At 53.0% G+C, this 25,882-nt stretch overlaps 1 protein-coding gene across 2 annotated transcripts; it reads right to left on the bottom strand.

Annotated features, from left to right (window-relative positions):
* Positions 1-694: 694 nt before the first annotated feature.
* Positions 695-24,444, bottom strand: Vsx2 (visual system homeobox 2). Of its 2 annotated transcripts, none has more exons than XM_021634166.2 (5): positions 23,955-24,444; positions 22,659-22,743; positions 18,185-18,308; positions 4,184-4,364; positions 695-3,521 (listed from the first exon to the last, which is right to left on the bottom strand). In XM_021634166.2, the coding sequence occupies exons 1-5, from the start codon at positions 24,316-24,318 to the stop codon at positions 3,139-3,141; spliced, it is 1,137 nt and encodes a 378-aa protein (XP_021489841.1). In that variant the 5' UTR covers positions 24,319-24,444; the 3' UTR covers positions 695-3,138. The 2 variants fall into 2 exon arrangements, with proteins under 2 accessions (XP_021489841.1, XP_021489842.1); XM_021634167.2 differs by having other exon boundaries at positions 696-3,464.
* Positions 24,445-25,882: the final 1,438 nt, after the last annotated feature.

Genomic DNA, 25,882 nt, shown 5'->3' with positions numbered 1-25,882 from the left:
GTTCTGGGAAAGGGCTGAACTGTTAATATTTAGTGTGTGCTACATGGCACTTACTTACATGTTTGTTTGTTTGTTTTTCTGATCATGTTTTCCTAAACTCAGACAACCTTCCTTGGATCATTTTCTTTGTTACGTACACTGAAACTAAGACTGTCTCCAGCATCAGACTGTAGGCCTCCCCGCTTTCTTTCAGGTCCTCTGTCTGAAAAGCTAACAGCCTGCCTACCCTCAGGCTCCAGGTTGGGGAGAATGCATCTGGGTCGGCTTGGGCTATGAAGGCTTCTGCCTCCTGTCAGTCACCTTGACAGGCTGTCAGCAGTCTCTCCTGCTGGGGAGTTCCACGGCCTGAGCCAATTTGAAACAATCTTATGAGATTTCTTGAGCCCAAATGCCACCTTATCTAGTCTGCTCGCTTCGCCCTCTCGTCTCGTAATTCTGTCCAGGACATCATCGAGTTGTGGGTCACAGCTGTCTACAGGCAATTTCAGGCACCTTCTGGGAGCTGTTTCTTCTTCACTCCCCTCCTCCTCTTTTAAAGATTGTGTGTGTGTGTGTGTGGTGTTGGGGGGGAGGATGTTGCTCATACCCTTTGGGCACAGAGGCCGGAAGAGAGTGTCAAATTACAGGTATTTTGCAGGACACGTGGCTTGTTATCTGGCTGCTGACATCTGAACTCTGGGCTCCTAGAACCAGAGTGGCAAGCACTTTCAATGGCTGAGTCATGTTTGGTCCCCCTTCCTCTTGGGAGAGACTTAGCATCATCTGACACAGTTAGCTTTTCTATCTGCCGCTGTTTAGGCTGAAGGTGACATGTACAAGTACACAGGGGTGTGCTGAACAAAGCGAGGCTGTGGCCTGTGGGTATCTTCAGAGAAATAGGCTCCATTAGGAAGAAGTACCAGAGGGAGGAGGTAAGGTCTTATTTCTGTATGGGGCCTAGCAGGGGCGTGTAGGTGATAACCCAGGAGATAGAAATTGGGCTTGCAATAGAGAATGGTCCCACAACACACTGGCAAATGTCACCCAAATGTGGTATGAGCTCAGCGTTGAGAGGCAAGCCAGTAGAGAGCCTCCTGCCTCTGTCTCCCAAGTGCTGGAATTAAAGCTGAATGTCATGATGCCTGGCCAAAGTCTGGGGTAATTTCGGAAGAGGGAACCTAGTTTGAACCTAAAAATCTTTGTGGATTTACTTTTTAGGCCACCTACCCACCCACATGCAAGCAACTGACCCCACCTAGAAAAGGCTCCCGGGCCCATTTCCAGCAGTCTTTGCATGAATTTTATTCTTGCTTGTGTCTTTACAGAAAACAGCACAGAAATTATGCCTTGAATACCTAAAAGTTATGACAGTTCAGTGTTTCAAACACCTCAATATCCAGTTTCTTCCTTCTCAAGCTTTGTACATTATTTACACACCAGAGCTAGAGTCTGAACATCTCAAGCCGGAAGAAGACAAGAACTTGGAAGCAGGAGGGTTCTAGGAACAGAATGAAGAGGAAACCAACTGTCGAAACAGCTCTAAAATCACAACTCGCTACCTCAGGCCTTTCTTGTGAAACGGTCCCTGCAGAGGTGAGTGGGGTAGGTACCTCACAGGATGAAGGGGGTCTTGTGGTTGGCCTGGGAATCCAGGAGCAGAGGACTCCTGAAGGCCAGGTACCCACGTCATCAGGTAAAGACAGGTGGGCAGACATCTGCAAAGAGGCTATCGGTATGGACAGCTCCGCCCTCTATAGGGAGACGTCCCTCAGTCCAACAGCGTCCCTTGTCTACGGACATGCGTGTGGGCATGCAGCCGTCACAGAGCCATGAGTGGCTGTGGCTTAGCGCAAGTTTCCCACTGACCCCTGCCCTGTTTTCCTTTGAGCTTTCCCCTGTACCTTCCTTGTCACACATCTGCTTTAGGTTTGGCCTTTCAGGAATGCCGAGGTCAAGGTGAGGCCATGCCTGTGGCTTCCAAGCTGCTGCAGCAGGTTTCTCCAAAGCAGGCACGTGTGAACCCGTGGGCTATGATAGCAGTTCTCAAGCTGTGGGTCACCACCCCCTTTGGGAGGGCGCATAGCAGACATCCTGCGTATCCGATATTTACATGACAGCTCGTAACAGCAGCAAAGTCACGGTTATGAAGTAGCGATGTAGTAATTTTATGGTTGGTGGTCAGCACAGCATGAGGAACCATATTAGAGGGTCACAGCACTAGGAAGGTTGAGAACTGCTGGGCTACAAGGAGCTCTAGGGGCAGTAGGCATTAAACAGCAAGCCGAAGTCAGAGGCAGAAGAGTCCAAATGCTTCAGGAGCTCAGGCCCTGGGTTGCAAGAGCTCTGGGAAAGGGTTTGGGTTCCCCATTCATACAGTGAGCCACAGCATTGGTGAGAAGGGGCCCCTCCCTCGGGGTACGGAGCCGATCCATGTGGCGTTGCCAAGGAGGAACCTATAGGGCAAATGGGGTATGGAAAAGGCCTGAGGATGACCTACAGAGCATGGCAGGAGACAGGGTTGGGGAACGACTCAGACTGAGACTTGCCCTGTGGAGCCTTGAATCTGGCCATCAGTGGGCGGGGCAGAGAATGCCGAGCAATACGTCCACACAGCAGGACCCAAGGTCCAGGTTTGCAAGAAGCAGAGAGTGGGGAGGGAGGTACTGAGTACTGGGTACTGAAGGGCTGAGTACTGGGGTGCTCAGGACACCAGAGCCAATTGTGCGGTTCCTCAATCCGAGTCACAGCTGTGTCAGGCTGTGGGCTTGCGGCAACGGGCTGCTGGAGTCCACACGGGGGGACACGCTGGAAAGGAAGGCTCTGGAGAGCAGAGAATAAGGGGTAAGCTTGGACGGCCAAGAGTCACCCAGGGATGGAGTAGCAAGACCTCGATGTTGGGGTAGCAAGAAGGCTTCAGAGGCAGGGAAGTTGGGATGAGGAGGAGGACGCTAGAGTCAGGAACAGGTCCAGGATGTCTCAGCATGGTCCAAAGCTATGGCCGGAACAGGCCTATGTCTAGAGTTGACAGGGTAATTGAGGGCCTTGGGTATAGGGAAGAATGGCAGAAGCCAGGCCTGACCTTGCCTCAGAGAGTATTCCCTGCACCACAGGCCCTGAGAGGAGCAGAGTCTTGGGGTCCCAGGGCCAGCAGCCCTTGACCTAAGCCATGTCCTCCAGCTGCGGGGGGCTGAGCTTCTCTGCTGGCCTGTCTTCATCCATGGCTTCCTCCTCTTCTAGCTTCTCAGCATTCCTGGCCAGGCTGTCAGGCCCTGATACAGTCCCCAGAACCTTGGTGCTATGCTCCTGAGCTTTGGCTCGGAGGGCCGCAATGCTGTTCTCCCTTAGTTCCTCCTGGGAGATGGCTGCCTGAGCATCTGGGGCCCGTTCCTCCTGCTCCATCTTGTCGAGCTTGGGCAGGGCCTGGCGCTCCATCTCTGGCTTCCTTCCCGACTCAGCTGCTGCCTCCAACGATTTTTTGTGCATCCCTAAAAAGAATTGTTGGTATTCGGGTTTAGAAAAGCGCCTGGGAAAGCCATCTTGAACTGAAAACAGCAAAGATAGAGAGAGGCCAGAATTAAGGAGGAGCAGAAAGCCTTTCTTCACACACCACAGTTAAGTACCACAACTGGACAGGGGTCAGGGGGTGGGAGGGTGCCTGGCAGGGCTAGAGTCTTAGGCCAACAGCTGGGAACCAGGCCTTCAGCAGAGTTCTCTATATCAAACCCACCCACCTTCTTGTCCCCCTGTCATAGGATTCCAGGCCTTAGGACCCCAAGATAAGCAGATGCTGTTATCGCTGGCCTGGGTGGCAGGTGATGGGATAGGGCATATGGGGAGAGTTTGGGGCAAAGAAATTCTTGGGCAAAGCTAGAGAGGTGGCTAAAGGGACATCGGGGTCCCCTCAACCCACAAAGGGGGGATATTTCATTAACTCTAAGCCCACCTCTAGTCAGGAAGAAAGGATGACAGAGCCTAGGGTAAGGGTCACGTCCTAATCACAGGACAAAAGAAGCCAGTGACTCCAGAATGGGAGTCTTGACAACTAATAGTTAGGAGCAAAGGATGGGATGGCCTGCTTGGAAGATCTTGTTGCCATTGGGTCTCTGTGGTCCAGGGCTCCCTTCCCAGCGTTCAGCTCCCTCCCCCAGGGCATGCGCCATCCTCACCAGAGGGGCAGGGCCCCAAGGAGGGTGCAGGCTCTTACCCAGTAGCCATGGGGCACAGGAATCCATGATGCCATCCTTGGCAGACTTGAGGATGGACTCCGGCAGGGGGATGGAATGCCGAACCATGGCCCCATAGAGCCCATACTCAGCCATGACACTGCTGCGGCCCCAGCATTTCTCTCTCTTCCTCCATTTGGCTCTTCGGTTCTGGAACCACACCTGGCAGTGCAGAGAGATGGTGAGAGCTGGACTCTGAGAAACTCCAGGCTCAGAGGAGGGCTCTTAACCCAGCACCCCCACCCCACAGAGTGAGTCCCTGAGGCAGCTCGGACTCAGTGGGTGCTCAGAATGACTTGAGACTACCTCAGGCAAAACGGGCCCATTTGTTGTTTTAAATCAACCCCCTTCTAGGCAGCCAGGGACTGGGGACAAGGCTAGCAGACTCTCCTTGAATACTCATCGGCCACCTTTTCCCGACCTCTCCCAACTGGGCCACCACAGCCCCCCACATACTTTGCTGCCCACCATTCCAGGCCTAACTTTGAGTTAGGAATTTTGACATTTCTGGGTCAGGTAAGGAACGTGACATTAGGGCGTTAGGGCAGAAGAGTAGGGACCCAGGAGTAGAGCTCTGCAGGTGATACCCTAGAGACTATATAGCTGGTCTTGATTTGGATGCACTGAATCTGAAAGACACTGGGGTCCCCTGGGGGTGTCTGCAGCTACTGTGGCTTCATCATCATCATCATCGTTGTTGTTGTTGTCATTGTTATCATCATTGCCATCATAACCATCATCACCATCACTACCATCACCATCATCATCACCATTATCATCATCATTGCCATCATCACCATCATCATCACCATTATCATCATCATTGCCATCATCACCATCACCACCATCACCACCATCACCACCATCATCATCACCATTATCATCATCATTATCAGCAGCAGCAGCAGCTTCCCAAGAGGAAATCCATGTACCAGGCCCTGTTCAGAGGACCGCGTCTCCCCCAAACAGCCTTCCTGGGAGCTGCTGCTGACAGAGCCCACGGTCTCCCTAGCCTTGTCCTCGAGGAGGAAGGCCAATGCCCTCCAGGGAAATGGTGGTCCTGGAAGGCCCCTGGCGCTTCTGGTCTCACCTTGACAGCAAGGAAAGAAGCTAGGAACAGAAAACCAGTTTCCTGGGCGCTTCCCACTCACTCGCCTCAGGCGCCCCCTCCCCTCCCCGCGGGCCCCTCCCCCGCCCCGGGCGGCCAAGGTATCAGCTTTTGATGAAAAATTGCTCCAGCTCTATTCAGGAGGCGGCAAAAGAAGAGTCACCCCCAGGGGCAGCCCTGGGCTGATTGAAAAATAAGTTAATTTCAGTTTGAATCGATGGGCCTCAGGCACTGAAATATCACGGGAAATTAAAGCGGCTTCTCTCCCGGGAGCCACGGCATTGACCCGCACTAATTAATGCTGGGGAGGCAGCGATCGCCTCACCGCTAGCTGCTCCCCCTCCCCGGGGGACCCCAAACACTTCTCATTTAACTAATTAGACGGGGAAAATTGGGTGTTAATTTGTTTAGGATTTTTTTCCCCTCTTCCCCTCGGCAGCTCCCTCCCCGGGCCCCGCCCGGTGCGGGGGCGCGGAAATGAATGCGGGGCTCGCCGGCAGATGGCTGCCCCGGTCACTCTGCAATCTTCTCCGACTTGATTGCTTGATTAGGTCGTTAGCACATTAAAAAAAAAAAAAATTGCTTGCCGTCTGGCGCTGGCGTGATGAGTGGGACGCGCGGCAGCGCCTGGGTAATTTATCTTTTTATACGGCAAAGAATTTGATTTCAATCTGCAGATATATGGGGCGCCTTTGACACCTGTTTAACTTCGCGCCGCTGACAGCTTAACCCTTTGCTGCCTGGGCGCCCGGGAGCCGAGGCTCGGACGCCGCGGGGCTCCCGAGGCCGCGCTCACCGGCGCTTCCTGTCATGGCCACGAGGTGGCGCGGTGAGCGCCGCTCGTCCCTCCGCAGCCACAGTCTGGAGTAGGGTCCGCCACACCCACCAGGGGCCGCTCCTGACCGTTTACCCATCCTGTTAGGCGAGCCGCCGGGATGCTCTGTCCCTGCTGGGAAAGACAGCTCCTCTCACATCTTTAAATTAACCCATATGGTCGTGTTTGGGGAATCTCTTCCTTGGCAAATAACCAGGGTGCCTCTAAAAAATAGGAAAGGGCCAGATGCAAGGGGGCATGTCTTTAAGCCCTAACGCTGGGAAGAAAGGCAGACGGATCTCTGTGAGTTCGAGGCCATCCTGGTCTACATGTTAAGTTCCAGGCCAACCGTGGTTACATAGTGAGACTGTCTCAAAAAAATAATAAATAAAAATGAGAACCTCTCTGCCTCAGAAGCCACGGTTTTCCCACCCTCGCAGGGACCAAAAGCTTTAGAAAGCCATTCCTGTACCCTCCCTGGGTGGTAGCATGTGCCAGAGAGCCACACTTATGCCACCCATCAGCAATTAGAATCTGCAGCCAGGAGGCAAAGATACAAGACCTCCTTCTGGTTCCCCAAGGCTTTGGGGAACTGCCAGGAAAAAAGAGAGTTTATATATAAAGCGATGGCCACTAGATGGCTGTCCTCTGTGAAACAGAGTTGTGAGCGGTAAAGATAGCTTCCTTGTCCTGTGTTCAGGTCCTCCCCAAGGCTGCCTGCCGGTTCTCCAGGGTGTCTGCCCCACTGCCTGCTCTATCTGATATGTCTGGGGCTGGTCTTGTTCCACACCCCTCCAACTAACGCTTTGGTCTCCCATTACAAAGTACCCACTTGTTTAAAACTACCTTCTCCCAACAGAGGCAAAAATCTAAAGGGACCCATCTGCAGACAAGTATAAGTGACCTCTGAGCTCCCCAGCCCCTCGGACAAGGCAGTGCAAAATAGATGGCGGCAGAGTCACCCACCAAAAATACTAATGGAAACCAGCCACGTGCCCCCAGGATGGGAGATGGCTGTCCTGTCAGCAGGAACTCGGTGCCTTGTAAGTCATCAGGGTCACAATTTCTTTGAACCTCTGCAAGCCAGAGGGCACCTAGGATTTTAGAAAGTATATGTAGCACGGACTGGAGATATTACTGGTAATTGGGGGGGGGGGGTTGTTTGTTTGTTTGTTTGGTTGGTTTTTTGAGATAGGATTTCTGTGTGTGTAGGCCTGGCTGTCCTGGAACTTGCTCTGTAAACCAGGCTGGCCTCGAACTCACAGAGTTCCACCTGCCTCTGCCTCCCATGTGCTGCTGAGATGTCTAGTCAGTTAAAAGCATGTGCTGCTCCCTCGGGGGACCCAAGTTCAGTTCTCAGCACCCACATGGTGGCTTACAACCTCCTAAAACTCCAGCTCTGAAGGTATCCAATGCTCTTTTATGGCCTACCCAGGAACTGATACACACACACACACACACACACACACAAAAGCAACTCTTTCAAGAAAGTACATGAGGCAGTCATGGAGGCACAGACCTGTAATTCTAGCACTTGGGAGGTAAAGGCAGAAAGATGAGGAGTTCAAGGCCATCCTTGGCTACATAAGAAGGTTAAGACCAGCCTGAGTGAAATAAGAGTTTGCCTCAAAAATCAAGATACCCACACATATGTCAATGCCACCCTGCACCAGAAGCTCCTCATAATCTTCTCCATCAACTTCAGCTCCTGCAGCCCATACACCTTCACCAGGAGACACACACAAACTGCACAAGGTCTGGTCTGCTTTTGCCACCAAGTGAGTTTTGATGCTAAGACGATTAAAGACCTTGCCGTTTTGAGCACAGTTTGGATTTAGGGATGCTGGAGAAGGCATTGTGGAATGTGAAAATACCAGAAAGCCCCTGCCTGCCCTCCATGGAAGGCGTGCTCCCCGGGATGGCCCAGGAATTCCAGAGGTGCTGGAGAAAGGGCTGTGAGGTAGAAAGACCATTTTCGGAACTAAAGAAGGGGTGCAGGCCTGCAGGCCTGTTGTGGGCTCGTAAACAGAATCCCCTTCTTTGGATCTCCTCCGGCCAATGAATCACCGGTGTGGATCTTAGCTTTTCCCATGATGCCCTCCCAGGGGAGCAAGCACCAGCTGGTGGCTCAAAACCTGGGCCCTCCGTTCTGAGCTCCTGACATGTCTGGCTCTCCGTGAGGACCAGATGCGGCTCCAATTTATGGAGGGAACCTGGACAGCCAAAATGATCTCGTTCTAGGGCAGCTGGCGTCAAAAGGAGAACTGCCTTGGAGGGAAGCAGCAAGCCATTTTTCTAGTTTCCCTTCTCTAGTCTTGAGTGAAACAGCCAGCGTGTGCGCTGAGTTTAAAAGTCACTACACTTGGGGCTGGAGACGTATCTGGGGGTAAGGATTATTGCCTCCTCTTGCAGAGGACCCAGGTTCCATTCCCAGCACCCACCTCGTGGCTCGCAACTGTCTGTAACTCCAGCCCCAGGGGATCCAGAAGCCTCTTCTGGCCTCTGTTGGTGCCAGGCCCACAAGTGGTACCACAGACATACGTGGAGGCGAAAACATCCAGACACATAAATTAGATTAATTTAAAATCTTTTTTAAAAAAAATAGCTACACCTGGTCTTGAGAGATGGCTCAGCAGTCAAGAGTATGAGCTCTTCTGCCAGAGGTCCTGAGTTCAACTCCCAGCACCCACATGATGGCTTACAGCCATCCATACTGGGATCTGATGTGCTCTGCTGTCACATTCTCTATTTCTCTATTTGCAGGCACACATGCAAATAGAGAACTCACATACATCAATAAAGAAATCTTTTTTTTTTTTTAAATCACTGCACTTGATCTCAGTCAAAAGCAGTCAGAGCTGAAAGGTGCTGTGTGATCTCAGGTTCTTCAGACAAACAAAAAGCATCTGTTTTCACAACGCTGTGCTCAACAACTGTGGACAAAAATGTTTGGAAAAAACATGTACAGATGTGTGTGTGTGCAAGCTCCCGTGTATGCATATGTGGGAGGATGCCATGTCCCTTCCTCTCTCACACGCCACCTTGTTTCCCGAGACAGGGCTGGTCGCTGAACCTGGAGCCCACCGATGGTCTAAACTGCCTGGCCAGTGAACTCTGTACCATCCTCCTGTCTCCACCACCTCTCAAAACTAGGATCACAGGTGCATGCCACCACATCTGGCTTTTTAACAAGGGTCCTGGGGATCAGAACTCGGGTCCTCCAACTCACTTGCACAGCAAATGTTTTACCCAACGGAGCCATCTCCCTAGACCTACAGATGCTTATGTGTGTCCCATTCCTCCCAAAGTGACATAGCATCACAGACACATATCTACATACATACGTAGAATTTAGGTCAATCAGATATTATAATTAACAGATGATTTAAGGCACACGTGAAGATGTACCTAACTTGTGTACAAATTCTATTTTCTTTTCTTTCGCCACGGTAATAATAGAGGCCAGAGACTTAGACATACCAGGCTCTGCTATTGAACTACATTCACCATCTCTCTCACTTTATATAAGGGGCTTAAGCACTCCCAAGGAAAAAGGCTTACCCCCTCCAATAATGAAGGACAGTTGTGCCTACCCTGCAGAATTATTTGAAGACTAAACGAAATAAGTGGAAGTGCCTAAAATCGGTGCTTGTCATACAGAGGGTGCTCAATAATTGCTAGCTATTATTACTTCAAAGGAGACACAGAAAAATCAATGGGAATCTGCCTAAAGGGCAGGCTAATCAATGGCCTTACCTGTCCCTCTGGCCTCCTACACTTGTCCTTTAGCAAAGCTGGACTTACAAATGACAGGGAAGGCAGAAAGGCAAGAGATAACTAACTTCCGGGCTTTAATCTCCCCGCCCCACACACGGATGGGACCTGGACCTTGGGCATGCTCCACCATCAAGCCATGTTCCAACCCTAAGGCTTTTTTTTTTTATTATTATTTACATGTATGTGTGTGTGCTTGCTTGTCTGCATATGTGCCGTGCCCATGCAGGTACCTACAGAGCAGAAGACGACATCCGACACCCTGGAACTGGGGTTACAGGTGATTGAGAGCCGTGATGTGGTGTTGAGCAACCGCTGAGCCCAGGCCTCCCTGCAAAAGCAGATGCCCTGAGCCATCTCCCTGGCTGGGTGTCCATGCTTCAGTACCCACAGCCTCTAGTCACTCTCTCTCTCTGTTATATTTAATTTTGTTTTGTTTGGGGGTGGGTGTTGTTGTTACTGTTGTTGTTGTTTTTTGTTTTTTTGTTTTTTTTGTTTTGAGACAGGGTTTCTCTGTGTAGCCCTGGCTGTCCTAGAACTCACTCTGTAGACCAGGCTGGCCTCGAACTCCGAGATCCTCCTGCTGCCACAACCTTCTGTCTTCTTCTAGTTTCCCTTCTTGTCATCTGAAGAGCCAAACAGTTTGTGCCTGAGAGTCTGCATTTCCAGTATAGTACAGGCTGAAATGCCAGCAAACCCTTAATCAATGCCTGTCCTGACTAGGGCCCGTTCAGATACTCTGTATCTACACTGAAGATTGCTGCTCTCTCTCTCTCTCTCTGTGACTGCTGAGGCCCACACCTCCTCTCACCCCCTAGACTCTAAGAGCTTTCTGCTTCTTAGTTGCTCTGTGTTACCACCTACTGGCAAGCTTGTCACAGAAAATTGAGTAAGAAAGCCTGGCCTGCAGCAAGGACTAGGAGGAACCAGCCTGACGCTCATGGATTCTGCAGCCCACAGTGCTCTGCGAGCGTCTCTTTCTAGCATCAGCGTTAGGGTCATAGGAAGGGTCCTCCCGCCTCCCTCCCTGCAGAGTTCGTAGCAGCAATTAGGTCCTTTTTTTCTGTTAGGGCTTTTGGTTCTGAGAGCCCATAAGAACCCCGGAGGCCTCTCTCAGTTTCCTGATGGTCCCTCTATCATGGAAATGTGGTCCAGTGAGGACCAGCTCCCTACCTCCCAGAAAGCCTGACAAGCGTCCCAAAGTGACACAGAGAGCTACCAAGTTTGGAGTCCCCAGAAAAGCCTAACCTTTCGTTTGTCTTAGATAAGACCCTGGTAGCCCGAGTTGGTCTTGACCATCTTGGGTAGCTGAGGGTAACCTTGAACTGCTGCTCCTTCTGTCTCTATCCAGCAGGTGCTACAGTGATAGACAGGAGCTGCCACAGCATGCAATCTTGCTATGTAGCCCAGGTTGGCTTCAAACGATCCTGATTTGTTGTCTAAGATTTATTATTACGGTTTTTTTTTACATGAATAAAATAAACACATACATTAGTGCCTGTGTGTATGTATGTATGTGGTATGTCTCTCAAAGTCAGAAGATTCCAGAAGAGGAGGTTAGATCCCTTAAAACTGGAGTGACAGGCAGTTAGGAGCCACCATGTAGGTGCTCCGAACTGAACCTGGGTCCTCTGAAAGAGCAGCCAGTGCTCTTTGTAAAATTTTGTTCGTTTTGTTTTTCGAGGTAGGGTTTCTCTGTGTAGCTTTGGCTATCCTGGAAGTTGCTTTGTAAACCAGGCTGGCCTCGAACTCAGAGGTCCCCCTGCGCCTGCTGCCCGAGTGCTGGGATTAAAGGTGTGCACCACCAGGCCCGGCTAGCAGCAAGTGCTCTTCACTGCTGAGCCAACTCTACAGCCCCAAGGTCTATTTATGTTGTTGTCTTTTGAAACCAGGTCTAACGTCATCCCTAGAGGGTCTCAACCTCTCTGACCTTGAACTTCTGACCATCCTGGCTCTGCCTATCAGTGTTACCATAGACAAACCCCCAGGCCTGGTCTATGTGGTGCTGAGAATTGAACCCAGGCCTGTGCCAATCAGGCTGGCGCTTAGCCAGCTGAGCAGCATCTCCTTCCCAAGGTTCTAAACTCTATCTTCTAGCCTCAGCCTCCAGGTGCCTGGCTTGGAGCCAAGGACCACCACAGCCAGCTGCCTGCCTTCTAGGCTTGTTCCATGCTTTTACGTCTGTCCTTACAGCCAGGTGGCAGCATCTGTCCGTCTGTCACATTCACCCAGCCTCTTTTCTCTTCTCTGGCTGGAAGCTGGAGCATCTGGAAATGCTTCAGACATTACCTAACATTCCACTCAGCATTTGTGTAGTGTGTGTGTGTGTGTGTGTGTGTGTGTGTATGTGTGTGTGTGTGTGCATGTGTGTAGGAGGTTAAAGTTCTTTTAAGATAGGGTCTCAGCCCAGACTAGCCTTGAACTCTTTCATTTTTGTTTTTGTTTTTTCGAGACAGCGTTTCTCTGTGTAACCTTGGTGGTTGTGTAACTCACTCTGTAGACCAGTCTGCCCTCAAACTCGGAGATCTGCCTGCCTCTGCCTCTGCCTCTGCCTCTGCCTCTGCCTCTGCCTCTGCCTCTGCCTCTGCCTCCCAAGCACTGAGATTAAAGGTATGCAACCACCACTACCTGAATTTTTTTATTGTTTTGGCAGAGTCTCACTATATAGCTATGGCTGACCTGAAACTTTCTATGTAGACCAGGTTGGCCTAGAACTCATAGAGATCCACTTGCCTGGAATTAAGACGGGGGCACCACACTTTGATTTTTTTGTTTGTTTGTTTTTGGCTTTTTGAGGTGTGGCAAGTGTCCATGGATGACCTCTCACTTATGGTAGTCATTTTTCTACCTCAGCCTCCTCAGTGCACGTAATACCTCTGACACCTATTTCAGCCAGCTTCCTCCATCCCATCCAGCTTAAGGTTCAAAGATCAGGCTTGTTGTGGTCTCTGCTGCCCACTAGGGGGCGGCTCTGCCCACATTTCTGGACTTCCGCAAGCAGTGTCCTTGTCTACCAAGACAGTTATTTCCTTCCTCTTCCCATGTTTGTCACCCCAAACGACACTTTCTTCCACTTCTGTTAGCCCACTTTCAACCCTGTCCTAAGCCTGAGAGTTGATGTTTTTACACCGACTGCAGACAGAAGCAACCACCTGGAGAGATGTCAAACACAGACACCAAGGCCAACCCTGATGGGTCTAGGGATACCACAAGGCTTGTCTAAACGGTTGTCTGTGAATGCACAAGGCCCTGGGTTCAATCCCTAGCACAGTAAAAATCAAAAAACTGCTGGAGACATGGCTCATCTGTGAAGGGCATGAGTTGTTCTTGCAGAGGGACCTGGGTTCAGTTCCCAGCATCCACATGGTGGCTTACAACCATCTATAACTCTAGTTCCAGGGGAACTGACACTCTCTGTGACCACCAGACATGCACATGGTACACAGATATACAAAGTTGCTTATGAGCTTCTCAGATACTAAGGATACTAAGCCAGGATCCTAAAACCCTTTCCCATCAGGACAACTTACCTTTGAACTAGAGTAGAACTTTAGGGGTGGGACAAAGTCTCACTGTGTTTTCAAGGCTGGCCTTGACAGTGGAATCTAGGCTATAGTGGAACTCTGCAACCAGGTTCTACCTGGCCTCCCAAATCCTGGGACCACAGATGGGCCTCCATGCTTAGTTCCAACTGTGCCTGTTTTCTGTTTTTGTTGTTGTTTTCCTTGTCTTGGTTCCTTGAGACAGGGTCTCTCTGTGTAGCTGTGACTGTCCTGGACTCCCTTTGTAGAACAGGCTGGCCTTGAACTCACAGAGCTCAGCCTGCAGCTGCCTCCCTGAGTGCTGGAATTAAAGGCATGCAACACCACACCTGGCGACCTGTTTTAAAGTGGCCTCCAGTCAAAGGAATGTTAGAAGTGTGAGGTGGTGGCTGGGTATGGTGATACATCTTTAAAATCCCAGCACTTAGGAGATGAAGCAAGGGAATTTCAAGTTCCAGGACAGCTTGAGCTACATAGCAAGACACGGTCTCAAGATAAAAAATAAAAATAAGTAAATAAAAATTTGAAAAGCCAGAGTGGAATAATGCTAGCCAGATAATCCATACCTACCTTTCCTCACACGCTAAGTTGCTAAGAGCAGTATGAAGCTGGGTCCATTCGCTTTGCATATTTGCTTTTTTCTAACAAGAGTATCTTTTGTTAAGAAACGAACAGAAGGGGCCCGAAAAGGTGGCTCAGTGGTTAAGATCAGTGGCTACTTTTGCAGAGGACCCCGGTTTGATACAACGTGGCAGCTCACAGCTATCTGTAACTCCAGACCCAGATATCCCATGCCCTCTTCCGGCCTCCAAGGACACTGCATACAGACACACATACAGGCAAAACACCCATACACATAAAATAAAAATGAGTAAATGAGGCAGGTGGATCGCCACAAGTCTGGTCTACAGAAGGAGTTCTAGGACAGCCAGGATTACACAGAGGAACCTTGCTTAAAAAAAAAAAAAAAACAAAACACTTCCACAAACAAACACAAAAGAAAGAAAGAAGCAGAGTAAACAAATCGAGAATACAGCCAGACCTGTTGTTTCGGCACTGGTCTATAACTCTAGTGCTTGGGAGACAAAGGCAGGAGGATAGCCGAGGCTTGTTGGTTGCCAGCCTAGATCCACATTCAGGGAAAAACCCTCTCTCAAGGAACTAAGACGTGGAGTGACAGGGACACTTGACCTCGTCTTGAGGTCTCTGGGGACGTATCTCAGTATGTACCACAAGCACACATACACACACACACACACACACACACACGCATGTTCTTTCTCCCTGCCCCCCCTCTCTCTCATACAAGTTGAATATAAAGATTAAATTTTTAAAAAGAAAAAAAAATGATATATTCTAGAAGAGGGTCAAGGGTGGGGGCTGGAGAGGTGTCTCAGCGGACTGGGGCACTCACTGTCCTTGCGGAGGATGCGGGTTCAGTTCCCAGCACTCCCATGGTGGCTCACAACCATCTGTGACTCCAGTCCCAGGGGACCCAGCACTGTCTTCTGGCCTCCACAGGCACCCATGTGCACAGCTAAACACATAAAATACAAATCTAACAAGAAAACAGAGGGCCAGGAGCGTGTGCAGCTCAGCGGCACAATGCTTGCCAAACATTGGCACAGCCCTAGGCTTCCTAGCACCAAAAAACCAAAATGGAAACCAAACCCCAAACAAACCATGCAGGTAGCCCTCTCTTGCAACTTTATAACCAGCAACCTCGGAGAAGATAAAATCAGTCTGGAAATCCATTTTCCTTTTCCCCAGGACTGACATTTAGAAGAGGCTTCCAGAATATATATACCCTAAATTCTATACATAAAAAGAACTGTTTGTCCAAATACATTGTGGTGACTTAGATTTTTCTTCTCTTTCCAGCCTGGCCCACTGTCATTGCCGTTCGCCCTAATGATTATGGTTTGTCTAGACGGGGTCATTTCATCTCATGTGGTAGCAGCTAATCTGGGCTCAGACCCTGGTCTCTTACTGACCCTCCCTCTCGGCTCCTCGGTGTGTTCGTTCGGAAAATGGGTGCGGAATTAACAGCAGACTCATCTGGCGCTGGATGCTGAAATGCCAGCAGGCATGAAAGGCAGTGAACGGCCAGGGTGGTGGTGAGGACTTAGTAAATGTCCTGGATCACAATATCTTCAGCGAGCTCAGAGTTTGGGGAAATGTTATAATTTTGACAAATGAGTCGCTTGAGGCTCAGCCCGTGACTTGCAGTGGCGAAACAAGATGGAGGCAGGCGTATCTAGCTTTCGTGTGTGCGCTGTGGGTCAGCAGACCTCAGGCTGCGCTGTGGGTTGTTAGATCTCAGGCAGGAGGAGTTTACTTGGCTTGAAAGAGCAGGGACTAAGCTTCCCAACAGTCTACTTAGGACTGTTGAAGTCTACTTGGCCTGCCCTCTCACCCCAGCTTAAGGCCTGGTGAGGGCAGGCGGTCCTGACACGGGCGGCCTCCAAGGGTGGCCTCTCCTGTCCTGGCAGCACAGGGACAGGACTCTGGTCAAGAATGCAAGAGGATGTGCTCTTTACCCTACACCACCACCACAAAGCAAAAAACAAAGGCAAACATCATCATTCCGCTTCACCTGTAAACTTCTGTGTCTAATGACTCCTCCTCTCTTACACACACACACACACACACACACACACACACACACACACACACACACATACATGGATTGGACCCAGTGTTGGCACAGGCAAAGGATGGTGACGAGATCACACCTCTCAGTTCATCTTCTGATACATCAGTCCCTTCTAATCAGCCTGGCCAGACCCCTCACTTCAAACCACCTTTTTTCTTCCAGATTTGGGTTCAGTTTCTTTAAACCCAAGAAGCCCAGGGGCAGAAAGGGGCTGGGGTTTAAGAACAGACCCCATTTACCAGCTACTGAGCCCTGGAAGCTGTTGGCCCTCATTCCCACAGCTCTGAAGGAGGCAATTGTCACCTGCCCCTTGTCATCAAGATTTCATGCGAGTGTGGCCGCGGCCGACTGAGTAGGGGACACATGTCAGTCGCTGCTCTGAACCCTGTTCTCGTGCAGCCTGTGGCAGGGTCCACTCTAATCCCATGAGAACAAGGAGGCTCTGGGAGGAGACCCCTGGCTCCGGGATCTGTGTCACCAGCCACTACCCCACCTCGCCTTGTCTGCATACACCCTTGGCACATGAGCACATCTCTGAAATACCTAGAATTGTTATCAGCGCACATCAAGACCTTTCGAAAGGCACTTGGTTCATGCCTAGGGACGGGACCACTTAGATACTCACCAGCACCTGCAGGGGGCAGCACTGAGCTATGGGGTGCCCAGATTCCTGCAGTGTCTGTCCCATCTCCAGCCAGCCAGCCACCCACCTACAGTGAGCCCTCTCAGTCCCAGGGCAAGTCATGCTCTCTATTTTCCACCCTTCCCCGTGCTGGTTATGGTGACTCTCCCCCCGTCAGGCCCCACAGACAACCTCCAAGCGATTTAATGAAGCCTAACCTGGGGCAGTTACAGAGGAGGTTCCAGCTTCCGACAGCCCTCCCCCCACACCCCACCAGGGCCAGCCATAGATTAGACAGCATACTAGGGCTGTCTTAGCGCAAGTGTGGGCCTGTCAGCAATGGCCTCCACGCCACTTGCAATGGCCAACTGGATGCTGATGAGGCCTGGGAGGAGGTGACTGGACATACCAGGCCTTGGCTCACCCCTCCTCAATACACACACACACAATTCAGAGTCAACACCCAGATCACTCCCCACCAGAACTCAAGTGGGTGAGAAAAAAACGGTCCCAGGTCTCTGTGGACAAGCATAAGCTCCTTATGAATAATTGAACCCATTGCTAGTGCCGATGTCTAAAGCCCTGAGGCTGAAATGCCAAATCAACTTCTCAGGGGGTGGGGGGGAATCTGTTTTGAAAAAGCAGCTCCCGGCCTCATTTCCAACCTCTGGTTCTCCAGTCAGAGTCTGAGCAACCCCTAACCTTTCCTTCCTTCTCTAGCATGCGAGGGATACTCCCTTCCACCAAGCACCTGCTGACAGAAAGACTCCTGGTGGAAACAGAGGAGGTGCTGGCCAGACAACAGCATCAGGAAGTCAGGACCTGCTCCCTCCACGCCTGCCCCACCCCCTTTCCTACCACAGGAGGATCACACAACCCTCTTAGAACAGCTGCGTGCTGTGATTGGCTTGCTCAGTATGCCCAGTCCCCACCAACTCTTTCTCTCCTCACCAAGCCTCCTCAAGCCCTCTACAATATTTTCCCAGGAAGCCTACCATCGCATTTTGTCCATTTGGGTTTGGGGTTTGGTTTGGTTGCTGCAGTGGCTGGGAATAGGACAGAAGACCTCACTCATGCTAGGCAAAGCACTCCACCGCTAAACTTTATCTTCAACCCAGGAAGCCTACAGGACGAGTCCACCAAGCCTCTTGTCCTTCGATAGCCCGCTTACATGGTAGATATTCAGCAAATATCTGTCCCCTCCCCTCCAGGGGGTTTCTCTGTGTAGCCTTGACTGTCCTGGACTGACATTGTAGACCAGGTTGGCCTCGAACTTGGAACTCCACCTGCCTCTGCCTCCCTGAGTGCTGGGATCACAGGCATGCGTTACCATAGCCCGCTTATCTGTCAGCGTAATAGACGTAAATGAACTGTTTTTGAGGATAGGGTCACCTCCAGGGAGGGGCACAGATGTGAGAGGATGGACACCTGCCCCTAGGAATGGAGATGTTGCTCGCAGCGGTTACCTGTATTCTGTCTTCTGGCAGCTCCGTTTTCATGGCCAGCATCTCCCGGGCATAGACATCTGGGTAGTGGGCTTCATTGAATGCCTTCTCCAGCTCCTCTAGCTGATAGGAAGTAAAGATTGTCCTGAGGAGAGCAAGATCAGAACTCAGAGCCCTGGAAACTGAGAGAGCCTGCCTTGGAGAACACAGACCATTTCTCTCCTCTGCCTTGGTCATAATCAACTCTCTCTCTCTCTCTTTCCCTCCCTACCTCTTCCTCTCTCTGTCTCTCTCTCACATACACAGACACAGACACACTCTCTCTCACACACCACACACACACACACACACACACACACACCACATGAATGCACGTTCACACACATTGATCCTCTAGACTCTTCCGTATCCAGGGCAGAGGTCCCACATTATTGTGGCGGTGGACATTACTTTAGTGACATTTCACTCAGAATCTTTCTGGGAACACTCTGGGGGAAAGTGTTTTAAGATGAAAATTCAAGAAGACTGTAAGTCTTCCCCCCACCCCTTCCCCCCAGCAAGCCAAAGTAGAGGTTGTATGAAGTAAAGAAAATTTTGGCCACTGGACCTGCTTTCCGTGTTCCTCCCTGGACAAATGTAAAGATTCTCTTATCCTTTAAGGCTAACCGCAGCTTCAGGTTCAGCATTTGTCTAGTGAGAATGGAGTCACCTGTGACACCCCATCCCTCCACCCCCCACACCTGCCCTTTCTCTGTACCATCAAGACCAACCACCCAGATTCAACTGCTCCCATTCTCTCTCCTAACCCCAGAATGGTTCACACTGACTCCTCTAAAGAACTGATGGATGAACCTTTAATTAAAACCCCAATCATTCAGAAGGCGGAAACAAATGGATCTCTGTGAGTTCAAAGCCAGTCTGAGCTACATAGTGAGTTTCAGGACAGCCCATGTAGAGAGACCCCGTCTCAAACAAAACAAAACAAAACAAAACAACAAAAACAAAACAAAAAAACATCACCAAAAAAAAAAAACCACATCACCAAACCAAACAAACAAACATAACCCCCAAACCCTTACATTTTCTCACCTCAGAAAAATGTGCCAATAACAAGTCTCCAACATTAATGGTTTCTTAACCCCCACTTTTAAAGTAGGAAGCACCAGCTTACAGATGCACACTCTTTCCTTGGATTTTATGTCCCCTGCATTCACCTGACCTTTATTTTACACCCTCATCAAGACAACAGGTTCAGTGTCTACAAACAGAACTTGTAAAAAGTGGCGCATCCCTTCTTGACCCTCTGAGATCTGGACCCTGGGACCAGCACAGAGTTTGTTAGTTAGATGTCTCCCGGCTGCGTCTTCCTCAGCCTCTTCCAGCGCCCAGAAAAAGTGCACACGTGACCTCCGTGTCTTGTGCTAACATGAATCTCCATATCTCCAGGGATATTATAAAGAGTGTATGAGGAAGGAAGGCTGCACTCTCCATCGAAAATGCTAGTTTGATTTTTTGAATTATTCTGTCTATTCTCTTGAGGGCAGTATGTGGCGTTCTTATGTGCACAGAACATTAATTCATAGGCTGGGTGTGGTGGTGACGCCTTTCCTCCTAGCACGGGGGCAGAAGCAGGCAGATTTCTACAGGTTGGAGGCCAGCCTGGTGCACCTCAGGCAAGCCAGAACCACAGTGAGACCCTGACTCAGAACAAAACGAACAAACAAATAGAAGAGAAAGAAAGAACTCAATTATTGGTGATTTTGAAGATCTTCTGCCCTCTGTTTCTCTCTTACCACTTGCTGAAAATTCTTTGAGCAGATCATCAAAATAAACAATCAAAATATGCAAGTATCTTTTAAAACCAGGGAAACTAGCCGGGCCTGGCCAAAGCCCAGGAAGGGAGCTGGCTGTAAATCATTTAGAATTACTCAAGGGTCTTCCTGTGTTTGGAAAGAGTCCCATTCAAGAAAGAAACAGATGCGGGCTGTTGGGACCGGGATGTGCGACTAGCATTGGCGAATGGGTAGGACCGTCATAGCAAGTCCAAGACCTTGATCAACATAGTTCAAAATCAAAGAGAGAGAGAGAGAGAGAGAGAGAGAAGCAAACCTTACATTCTCCAAGTTTCTCCCTCATTCCTGCCTCAGAGCTGGTCCTCCCACTAACGACCACATACTCTTCAGGAGGGCCCCCTCCCCAGGTCCACTGACCCAAACGCTGCTCCAGGCCGCTCCTGGCCGAGGGCAGAGCCCGAGAACTCTTACAAAGAGGATCTGCGGTTTCCCCAAGAACGAAATCCCAGAGCTGGGTCACCGCTGCTGCCTCCGCCTCCCCATCTACCCTCAAGTCCGGCTGAAACTGGTTTCCTGACCCTCCTCACAAGAGTCCCAGGCTCTCTTCCTAAAAATCCTCAAACGGCAGCAGCTCAGGAAAATGTGTTGTGTCTGGTTTGGTTTTTCTACCTCGCCCTCCACCCGCCCCTCCAACCCCCGGCAAGGCACAGCCCATTCTCCTTTTCAATTATCTGCTATCTTCCTGCACCGGAAAGGGAAAGAAACCCAGGGTAGCCAGTTGGTTCTCTGATGCTGGTGACCTCTGCAACCAGCCGCCCCCGGCCCCCTAATCCACGAAGACCCAAAACGTTTCTCTATTAGGAAGAGTGGCAGGTGAAGAGGGAGGGACCTCAGGCGCGAGTTTGAGCGGCCCGCACAGCGAGGGGGCCAAGCGGTCCTCACGCCTGCCCAGACAGTGCTCAGGGTTTGGGGAGATGCTTTCTCTGGGGCTTTCGGGGCCTCCCACACGGCAGGAGCAGAGGACCCCCCGCCACAGTTAACCTTGTCCCAGCCAGGGAAGTTCCTTTAGGACCCGTCAGACACAGAGGCAATGTGCATAACCGTTGGATGATTTTGCTTTTAAAAATTAATCTACCAGTGAGTAGATTAATTTTTTCCCCCATTTAAAATAAACTGGGCTGGCAAGATGGCTAACCCTTCAGGTCAGGGCGCTTGCCGTGCAACCTGAGGGACCCGGCTCAATTCCCTGGGACCCACAAAGGCGGTGGAAAGAGAGATTCAACTCCACAGAAGTTGCCCTGGGACCCCCCCCCCCCCCCAGGCCGTTCCCGTGGAGCACTTGAACTCTCACCTCCGCACACAGTAGTAACAGACACACATTAAAATTAAATTAAAAAACAAAAATCGAACTAAAGCCAGCATCTGCCTTCAGGGAATGAGCTGAGAAACGCAAGCCGAAGTTCCCGTTCCCTTTCCGAGCTCGGAAAGGGGGTCCGGAAGGACTGAGGGGGTAGGGGGGGCAGCTAGGAAAACGTGGGTGCAGAGAAGCAGAGAGAGACAGAGACAGACAGACGCAGAGAGAGAGAGAGGACGCAGCGCCTGAGACCAAACCCGGGAGAGGATGGAGGATGCGGTGGGACCTCAAGCTAGAATCCGCGCGGTGCTGGGGACGTCTCGGTTGGGTCGGAACCGAGAGAACCGTGGGGAAAGCGGCCTGCTGAGGAGTGCAGGGACAGAGCCTCGGAACAGCACGCCCAGAAACTCAGTGTGTTTGCTTGTTTGTTTGTTTGTTTTTTCGGTCTCTCTTGCCTTTCTTTGCTTTAAAAAAAAAAAATAATAAATCGCTTCGAGGATTCCCACTAGGAACGGGCTCGTGTGGACGCGGAAACGAATGAGGGTCCCTGAGGGTCTGGACGGTCCCCGACCCCGCCGGCGGGGAAGGGCCAGGCAGCGTACTTCCTATAGGGCAAACCCGTTGAGTTTTAACTTTAGGCAAGCGAGGTCGACTTAAAGGCTTGTTTTCCACGTTGAAAATACGTGTGGGCGCGCGTGTCTGCCTCGGACGCCGGAGCCCCGGGGCTGGCCGCCCTCCCTGGAGCACGCACAAATGCCATCCACCCCGCCCCGGCCCCGGCTGGTGCGATCAGACAGTGTCCACCTCCCCCCCCCCATTCTCCAGACGAGAAAACCGAGGCCCCCGGAAGGGTAGCGATCCTCCGAGGCCGGGAGGTCCAGCCCTGCGGCTGTCACCGGAGTTTGGGGCGCGGGTGGGGTCGGGGGCACCATCGCAGCGGAAAACTGGAGAGCTGACAGAGCAGGGGCCGGGCAGGAGGAGCGGGCTCCCGAGGCTCCCGGGGGTCCCGGGGCCGAGGGCGCAGACCCCGCTCCAGCCGGAGGTGGGAGCCCGTCTGCTCTCCACCGGGTCCGCGCGCGCGCGCGGCTCTGGGCCTCGGTGGGCGCACGGATCTGGGGCCTCGGACGCCTCCTCGGCTCGGGTCCGAGCCCATCTGGGCCCTCGCTTTCTCCAGCCCAGAAGGTGCAGCTGCTCTGGCTGAGCCTGGCTGCCCGGACCCCGGGGAGGGTCCCTGCAGCTGGGGCTGGGTGGCCCTCTCTTCTGTGACCCTCAGACAACAAGATCTGGGTGACCCGGCCCGGGGCCGAGGAAGGACTGTCCGGTGTGTGTGTGGGGTGGGGGGGCTTACCTGTGCCTCCGCTTCTTGCGTTTCTTGGTCTGGTTTAAAGCCGATTTGGACATCTTCCGGTCGCTGGAGGAGACATCCTCGGAGTCTGGAAGGCAGGAGGCGGGATGGGGAGGGCGCCCCGCACAGCCGCGACGACGCGCTGACACCCCACCTTCTGCAGCCCCCGCGGGCCTGGCGGGCCCGGGGGCTCGGCCGGAGCCCCGTCCCGCGCCCGGGCCACCGTCCCCATCCCCAAGCCCGGGCCGGCCCTTCCCCGCGTCTGCTCCGGAAACCGGAGAGACCTGGGAACAAATTTCGTTGCAAGAGAGGCAAAGGCCCGGGCGCGCGGGCGGGGACCTGGGAGAACCAGGCCGGCTCCGGGCTGGCAGGCACTCCCCAGCCTCCGGCGGGGCTCCCGGCTCCGAGATCTGCCCCCCGCCAACAGCCCCCAAGCCCCGGATCCGAGAGTTGACCCAATGGATGGAGCCCAGTGGCGGGGGAGCTGGGGCTCGGGGAGGGGGAGGGCCGGAGCCTGCGGGTTCGCCGTCTCCTTCGCGACACCCACAAAATGTTTTCGGGGGGCTCGCGGGGAGCCGCTTTTCGTTGTCCTCCTGCGTAATAACGCCCAGCAAACCACGGCAGGGGAAACCCGGGGGTAACTGATCGCCGGCGAGCTAGAGCGCGCCGCCGGGACAGTGGCCCCCGAGACAGGGCTCCTCCGGGGTCCCCGAGCCGGAGGGCAATCGGGACACAAGGCTCGGTGCCGCCGGGGTCGGATCTGATGGCTGCTCGAACCGGCCTGGCGGTTTTCGTTTCCCATTTCTTCCCGGGGAGGAAAGCTCGGCTGAGCGATCGGGGGGTGCGGAACGGGGAAACGGAGAGGGAAAGGGGGGGCAACTTTGGACACGGGCAAGAGCCAGGGTTGGGCCCTCTTCCCCGTCCTGCCAGCGCCAAGAACGGCCTGGGGTCTCGGGAGCGCAGGTCCTGCCCCAAGGCCCGAGCTGGGGCCCTCCGGCCAGCTCCCCGGGAGATGCTGCGACAAGGAGCCGGCCACCCGGAGCCAGCCAGCATCCGCGGGGCAGTCCAACCCAGAGACGCGATGGAGCCCGAGGACCGAGCAGAGGGTCGGGCAAGCTGCACCCCTGAACCGTCGTGGGCCGAGGCCTCCTGACTCCGGGCCTAGGCTGAGAGCCCTCGGCCTGGGCGAGAGAACTTTTCCTCCCGGGGGAGGTCGCGGCCCCCCGCAGGCGCGAGCGCTCGGGGCTCTGGCCCTCGCGGGGGTGGGGTGGGGAGGGGGCGGCCTCGCCCCTCACCTACCCGAGCTGGCCGTCTGGCTGGTGTCCAGCGGCCCCGACGCTCTGCCCAGCGGCTGCAGGTGGACGCCCGGCGGCTCGGACAGCACCTCCAGGAAGGCGGGCTGCGCGTAGAAGCCGGGGAGCCCCCCGGGCCCCAGCAGCCCCATGCCGCCCACCCCTGCCGGGCTGAGCACCGAACGCGCGGCCAGCAGATGCCCGGGGGCCAGGCCGTCGAGGGCGGCCCGCGGGTGGGAGCTGGGGGGCTCCTTGTTCAGGCCGAGGATCTCCTGGATGCCGAAGCCCGTGCACCTGGCCGGGGCGCCCCCCGAGGTACTCTTGGTCTCGGATTTGGGCTTGCTCAGCGCTTCCCCCGCTTTCCCCGTCATCTCCCGGGTTCTCTGGAGGGGGCTGAGGCCGCGGGTCTCTGGCTCCCCCCGGACCCCCCTCCCCCCCGGCCGGGCTCCCCGCTTTGAGAAGTTGGTCCCAGGTGCCCCCTCCGGTGTCTAATGCTCTGGAGCCCCAAGGAGATTCCCTTTTTATCCAACCAGGCGGCAGCCCAAGTGGGGTCAGAGCTGAACAGCCAATCACCGGGGCCAGGAGCGATTAGGAATTCCAAAAAAGCTGGCAGCTCCCGCCGCCAGCGGCTACCGAGGGGCCAGGGCGCTGCAGGCCCAAGTGTGGGGGACTCTGCAGGGTGCCCCTTGGGCAGGGATGGGGGCGAGGGGGAGGTGAAAGAGCCGGGTTTGAGACTGTCCGATAGCGTCTTTGGGTTGTGTAACCTGACTGGGACCAGCGCCGAGGTTAGCTGGGACAGATTCCTGGGGTAGGGTTGGGGGGGTTGGGGTTGGCTGCCGCAGAGGCTAGAGGCCAAGAGACTGTCTCCCTCCCTTAACTCAGCAGCCTCCAGCCGGACTCAGATATGGGACGAGGAAGGCTGGAGGCCCCTGAGCTGTGTGATGGGAATGGGGGTACAGGAAGGGGCTCAGGCGTGGAGAGGGAGAGGTGTGGGTAGGGCAGGTGTCCGCAGCGCTGGGCACAATGTCCATCCAGCTCAGAATAGCTGTTCAATAAACGCTGGCCCGTGTTAAAGGGGTCGGGGAGAGGATCAGGCCCTGGTGGGGAAGAGAAAAAGTGAGGAGTTTCTTTGACAACAAATATGGGGGCTTTCTCTCCTCTCCTCCTCATCCCCTGTCCCCCTTTTCCTTTCTTCTTGGTGTTTTAAGACAGGACCTCTCTCTAAAGTCTAGAGAGTTCCCAATAGTGAGTTCTCAAACTCTATTCTCCCGCATCGTCTTCCTGGGCGCTGGGATTTCATCTGGGGGCCGACTCTATATTTCTGAACATCTTCAGAGAGTAGGCATGAAGCGTGTCTAACTCCACTCAAAGGCTGTGTTCACCCGCTCGGCCAGTCATTCAGCTGGAAAGTATCAAGTACCTAAGCTAGCAGCTTTGCGCCGAAAGCTTGGGGTTCTGTAGTGAACCAGACCCAAGCCGGGATTGCCCCTGTAGAGGAAGGGAGAAGAGGAGGGAGAGGTACCTAAAAGGGAGCAGCTTCGCCCAGTTGGTGGGGCGCCTTTGACCACCTCCTTCTCCGGAAGCTACAGAGGGGCGGTCAGCGCTGCCACCTGAACCGTTAATGAGATGCGCCCGTGCTTCAGGAAGGCTGAGCTTTACCGGGAGAGGGGACAAGCCCGGCTTCCTGAGCCAGCCGGAGGCGGCGTGGCTGCCGGTTTCTTACACACTCTTGCTTCAAGTTTCAGACCAGAGCAGGGTCCAAGCGTCGCTAGCCATGGTGAACATGTGTCCATACACGAAATAGCTCTCCCAGAATGGGAGATAATCTCATTTTGGGACTTCTCTACACAGTGTCCAGCGCAGTAGATGAGGGGTTTATTCGTTCGTTTTGTTTTGGTTTTGTTTTGTTTGGTTTAGTTTTTTTGTTTTGTTTTT

Source organism: Meriones unguiculatus, chromosome 7 (assembly GCF_030254825.1).
Source record: "Meriones unguiculatus strain TT.TT164.6M chromosome 7, Bangor_MerUng_6.1, whole genome shotgun sequence".
In the NCBI taxonomy this organism is placed as follows: domain Eukaryota; kingdom Metazoa; phylum Chordata; class Mammalia; order Rodentia; family Muridae; genus Meriones; species Meriones unguiculatus.
The sequence above is the reverse complement of the archived record's forward strand: the minus strand, read 5'-3'. Positions and strand labels throughout refer to the sequence as shown.

Excerpts from the sequence above, each read along its gene's own strand:
- Vsx2 (XM_021634166.2), bottom strand. The coding sequence starts at position 24,318 with ATGACGGGGAAAGCGGGGGAAGCGCTGAGCAAGCCCAAATCCGAGACC. Across the intron at positions 22,744-23,954 it reads CAGCCAGACGGCCAGCTCGG|ACTCCGAGGATGTCTCCTCC; the intron begins GTAGGTGAGGGG and ends CCTGCCTTCCAG. Across the intron at positions 4,365-18,184 it reads TGCCAGAAGACAGAATACAG|GTGTGGTTCCAGAACCGAAG; the intron begins GTAACCGCTGCG and ends CTGCACTGCCAG.